This window comes from Ruditapes philippinarum, unplaced genomic scaffold (genome assembly GCF_026571515.1).
Source record: "Ruditapes philippinarum isolate M1 unplaced genomic scaffold, ASM2657151v2 ctg4696_1_1_1_1, whole genome shotgun sequence".
Taxonomy (NCBI): domain Eukaryota; kingdom Metazoa; phylum Mollusca; class Bivalvia; order Venerida; family Veneridae; genus Ruditapes; species Ruditapes philippinarum.
This window is the reverse complement of record NW_026858339.1, coordinates 42463-48462: the sequence shown is the minus strand read 5'-3', so window position 1 is coordinate 48462 and position 6000 is coordinate 42463. Positions and strand designations below refer to the sequence as shown.

Below are 6000 nucleotides of genomic sequence, written 5' to 3'. Positions count from 1 at the left end.
CCATAAAAAAAAACAATGCCAGGATCCAAGGTTATAAAGTAATTTTTTAAGCTTAAACTCACATCTTAGGATTTTGATTGGTCAGAAACAAGCACAGAATGCACACTGACCAATGAAAATCCAGCAATTCAAAAAAAGATCTCAGAAAAAAAGTTTGATAACCCTGAGGCCAGATCATTATCAAATGAATGCCTCCTTTGAGCTTTTTGTATTACATTAGAATTACAGGTGAACTCTTCAAGTGAGGAGGTATTTTATAAGAAACAATGATGTACTTTGTCACCTCAGTGCAGTAATTAGGTTAACTTCTATAAAATCACAAAAGGAGTTACCCAATTACTGACTTTGTTTCTCCATGAAATATGTCAATTAAAAATAAGATAAAGCTGAAGCTCTAACCCTGATATCTAGATAGTTTAAAGTATATAAGTCAGCTTCAAATTAATAAATACCTTCATGTACCACTATTTGAATTGTCATTGCCTCTTCGAGACATTAAAATTTAATTTAAATAGTATTTTATACAATAAATAGTTTTTAAAAACATTGTTCTTGAACACTAAACTATAATATATAGTTTTTGTCATTGGAGATAAATTCTTCTATAGCCCTCTGGCATTCTGGTGAAGGCCATCTTTCCACCAGGAGATTGCATTCCGATTCATTTGTGAGATCAAGCTTTGTTCTTTGGTGACTTCTTACTAACAATTTGGTTGTTTCAAGCACCTGTAATATATTTGGTAGCAATTTTGAAAAGGTAAAAATCTAAGCTTATCAATTAACTATACTAGAGCCCCGTTTTTTATCCTAAAACTTAAATTTCCAATGTGTCTTTTCAATATAATTATCAGAGTAGTAGTTTGGTCTAAATTAATTTGAAGGCAGTTAAGATAGGGTTTGGGGGCATGCATTTCCAAGAATTGTTGTCAGAGGTGCCTTTTGGCATTTATAAATTAGTACTATAAATATGTTCATGGGAATTATTACAAATTGTAGGAAAGCAAGTAAATTTAAAACTTTCTTCTTTTTTAAAAGTGTGGGTCACAGCCTACATGGCCTATGGTAAGCTAAACCACTGACAATAATACTGAGGAAACTTAAGTAAGTCAATTATGAATTTCAATGGATATACATTTGTTTTATGACAAATGAAATAGCAGAAAATATGATGAAATGTCTTAATCAGTTACGTATTAACATGCCTGCAAACATACATACATGTGAAATATGCAATTGTAATTCTTACCTTTCCTGAAACAAGAGCCATGTGCTGTACCCGTGGAATGACTTCTTGCATCATACTGGTGGGCCAATATACCTGAGATACAAAACCGAGTTGACATGCCTCAATGGCTGTAATCTTCCTACCACCTACTAGCATCTCATTTGCCTGAAATTTATCAGTAACAGTGTGCCTTACTTTATTCTAGTATAATTTTTTCACATGCTTGTGCAATATTTTTTTTTACTTAAAAATAAATCTTAAATTGACAAGGAAAAAGTAAATAGAATCTTTACACAAAGTTTATTACTCTTGTTAAACAGTTTGATAATTCTGACAGAAAACTATTTTTGACACATATAACCTCTAGATTTCTCATTAAAAAGCTATGTGTACCTTCAGACAGAAATGTAATGTATAAGATAATCCAGAAACAAGGGCAATAACTCAGATAAACTAAGAATTTGTCCCAGTACATATCATTCTAATAAATTTATCGATTTATTACTATGAAGTGTATGTTTTACTAAGGAAAGGAACACCGACAGGAAAATCTAACTCTTTTCAAATCTACAACTTCAAATGTATATAATCTGTGTCAAACAAATATCTTTTTAACATGTGCATGTATAATGAAATAACAAATAAAGAGACAAAAAAAAAATGTATAATGAAATAACAAATAAAGAGACAAACATATTTTTATAATACAGACCATTGCAATACCAACGATATTTGGTAAAGTAAAAGATGCACATCCTTCTGGTGTTTGAGATAATTGAGCATATGGCATATAAAATGTTGCTTTATCACTGGCATATACTATATCACATAATGGCAGCAGGGCCGAGCCCAGTCCGATAGCCGGCCCTGTCACTACTGCTACTATCAACTTGGGAAATGTGATGAACTTTCGGACAAGATCCCTGTAAGAGAAGTTCCGATTAACAGAAATTTATTCCTTTAAATGTCTTAATACTACAATGAACAATATTTGCTTCAGGATTAGGGGTTGGAATGATTTAAGTGGCAAAACAATGTCAATATCAGTTTCTGTACAATAAAACAAGTTATATGTGTTTGAGACATCACCTGACATAAACAGACAGTCACATTGAAATTCTAACAAAGTGCTTTATAATTATATATGTACATGTATCAATTACTATACAGATTATCATGTGATCAATAGCATGTTGATATGAAGTATTTGAAAGAGGGATACAAGTATGGGAGACAGTAACTTTCATTAAGGTGAGTGGTGACCAAGTGGTTAAGGTGTCTGTCTCTTATCCCAGGGATTATGGGTTCGAGCCCTATACCAGTCATGATCATGTCTCCACTTTTCACATAATACTGCCTAGATCAAGAAAGTGGACTCGAAAGTGATTAATGATTTTGTTGTAGAAGGATACAAGTATGAGACACAATAACTTTCATGTTGCATTACAACTTCCTCACTTTGTTAATAGTTCAGTACCCCTCCTTACATTATTTCATCATCTGTCTCTCCAGTTGCTCAAGTTTTTAGTTACAATGTTTAAATACAGAAAACTCATCAATAGTGAACACTTATAGCCTGGATGTTTTACCTGAGAGAATCTGCCATCTGTCTGGCAGCAATTTTCTTGTCTCCTACAGTTAGGTAATGAAGATCTACACCAGAACAGAACACATTACATAAACCACTGAACATCACCAGGTTACTGTCATCATACTTGGCTGCATTCAGTGCCATTGAGATCTCTTGCATTACCTGCAGAAAGAATACAAGTTCCTATATAACTTTGTAAAACATCTTCAGGTTTTTATACATTATTATAGTATTCAACTGTTTTCTTAACATATATGGAGGATAATGCCACCTGTGAAATATATATTTTCATACCACTCCATGAAAATAAATTTTTTACAGTAAAAACATAGAAAAGGAAAATAATGTCTGCATTTTATTTCACCAATATCTCATTTATAAATATATAATAGATCATTTTCTTTCGATACAATTTAAAAATTGTTATATACATTATAAAAAAATCAATATAAATTTAAAAAGAAAATTTTAATATTCACAAAGAAAAATGGTTTACCAATGGATTGAGAGCATTTTTCATCTTGGTATGTGTATTTAGCCAGATCTGAGTGTATTTTTGACATTTTTTGATCACTATTTCCTTGTACTTGAAGGCACATTCACTAGCCCGTACACTAACACGTCGTTCAATATCCGAGGCTACGGTTTCTGTAGTTGCTTTCTTCTTGTTCTTTGGATGCAGCTGATGGGGGAGATTTTCTAATAAAACCTGACAAAATAGTTCATGTTGTATGCAAAATGACCACAATTTCTTTTAGAAAAGTAATCTAAGTTCAAGGACACAGAAATTTGTAAGAAATATGAATTCATCAACTAAAAACATTTTACCTTGTTAAAAAATAATATTATAATAATTAACATCTTCCCCTTGGCCCACTTGCTATTTGACATGAAAACAACTTAATAGTTTACAAAACTTATTACAATATTATAGACGTCTGACATATGAGCATTTGTATAAAATATAAATGTTTCATTTAAAAAGAAATATTCAGAAATGCTATATTAAATGCTCATACCATTTTAATTACTATTAAAACTAAATTTTCTGTGAGATGTTTAAACTCACAATCCACAGACAGTTAATTAATAGTATACTGAGGTCTTTAGTTTATTCACAAGACTTTAAACCTTTTGATATTTATCTGATCATTTCATCAAAGTCTGATAATAAAATGAAGGGTGAACTATTAAAGAACTAGAACTATTGCTGAATGCGATTCATACCCCCACCAATGTCCTTGACAGAAGACGACTTGGAAAAGTGGTTAAGGGAATAACTTTAGTGGCACAAATACATAAAAAGAAATTATCTCTGGTGAAAAGAAAGACTAATTGAACAGGTAATAGTATAAATATATATTATCAAATCATGTTCAAAACAGAGTTACAAATAACCTTTCAATACATAAAAAGAAATTATCTCTGGTGAAAAGAAAGACTAATTGAACAGGTAATAGTATAAATATATATTATCAAATCATGTTCAAAACAGAGTTACAAATAACCTTTCATTTTTTCCAATGTACTAAACATTTTATAAGTCAATTTTTGACCTTCAAGTGTGGCCTTGACCTTAAGCAGGCACAAGGGTAAGGTGGGTTCTGCACATTGCCCAGTTGGGGTGAACATTTGAGTCAAGTTTGAAGAAAATCCTTCCATTAGTATAGAATTTATAGAGTGGACACAACATATTGTCTAGTATTGATTGTATGTAAATTTAAAGACTTAAAAAAGGGCATAACTTTGTCAAAATCCAATACAGAGTTATGAAACTTGACCTGCATATCTTATTTGTGACACCTCATATATCTTTTCAGTTTCAAGCAAATTCCTGTGCTAGTTTCAGAAATATTCAAGTACATGTTAAAATTTAAGAACATTTTCTAAGTCAATTTTTGACCTTCAAGTGTGACCTTGACCTTTAGCCGGCACAAAGGTGACATGGATTCTGCACATAACCTTGTTGAGGTGAACGTTTTAGTAAAGTTTGAAGAAAATTCTCCCATAAATAAAGGATTTATAGAGCGGACACGGCATATTGTCTAATATTTGATTGTATGTAAATTAGGAGACTTAACAAGAGCTGTCGGTAGGACAGCAACGCTCGACTATTCTTAGTGCTTGATAGTAAAAAAAATGCTTGATACAATTACCTCCTCCTGTTTACAGGTTGGGGTAATGATGGTGAACAAGTGTGCAAAGTTTCAAAGCCATATGTCAATGGACTTTGAAAATATTTGAACTATTACAAAAACTTTAACGTAAATTCTAAGTCGAAAAAGGGGCATAATTCTGTCAAAATGCTTGATAGAGTTACCTCCTCCTGTCTACAGGTTGGGGTCATGATGGTGAACAAGTGTGCAAAGTTTCAAAGCCATATGTCAATGGACTTTGAAAATATTTGAACTATTACAAAAACTTTAACGTAAATTCTAAGTCGAACAAGAGCTGTCGGTAGGACAGCAACGCTCGACTATTCTTAGTGCTTGATAGTAAAAAAAATGCTTGATAGAGTTACCTCCTCCTGTTTACAGGTTGGGGTCATGATGGTGAACAAGTGTGCAAAGTTTCAAAGCCATATGTCAATGGACTTTGAAAATATTTGAACTATTACAAAAACTTTAACGTAAATTCTAAGTCGAAAAAGGGGCATAATTCTGTCAAAATGCTTGATAGAGTTACCTCCTCCTGTCTACAGGTTGGGGTCATGATGGTGAACAAGTGTGCAAAGTTTCAAAGCCATATGTCTATGGACTTTGAAAATATTTGAACTATTACAAAAACTTTAACATAAGTGGTTACGCCGACGCCGACACTCGGGTGACTGCAATAGCTCTACTTATTCTTATCGAATAGTCGAGCTAAAAAGGGGCATAATTCTGTCAAAATGCTTGATAGAGTTACCTCCTCCTGTCTACAGGTTGGGGTCATGATGGTGAACAAGTGTGCAAAGTTTCAAAGCCATATGTCAATGGACTTTGAAAATATTTGAACTATTACAAAAACTTTAACGTAAATTCTAAGTCGAAAAAGGGACATAATTCTGTCAAAATGCTTGATAGAGTTACCTCCTCCTGTCTACAGGTTGGGGTCATGATGGTGAACAAGTGTGCAAAGTTTCAAAGCCATATGTCAATGGACTTTGAAAATATTTGAACTATTACAAAAACTTTAACATAAG

General features: G+C 32.5%; 1 protein-coding gene across 3 annotated transcripts in view; it reads right to left on the bottom strand.

The window, feature by feature from the left end:
- Positions 1–10: 10 nt before the first annotated feature.
- LOC132752878 (testis-specific chromodomain protein Y 2-like) overlaps positions 11–6000 on the bottom strand; it is a 13009-nt gene continuing 7019 nt past the window's right edge. For 2 of the 3 annotated variants that reach the window (XM_060743266.1, XM_060743267.1), the window contains exons 4-8: positions 3313–3525; positions 2815–2978; positions 1938–2148; positions 1247–1390; positions 11–726 (exon numbers count right to left, since the gene is read on the bottom strand). In XM_060743266.1, coding sequence (XP_060599249.1) covers positions 565–726; positions 1247–1390; positions 1938–2148; positions 2815–2978; positions 3313–3525 — 894 coding nt within the window. In that variant the 3' untranslated portion in view covers positions 11–564. The remainder of the gene's footprint in view (positions 727–1246; positions 1391–1937; positions 2149–2814; positions 2979–3312; positions 3526–6000) is intronic. The other variant, XM_060743265.1, reaches the window with a different exon arrangement.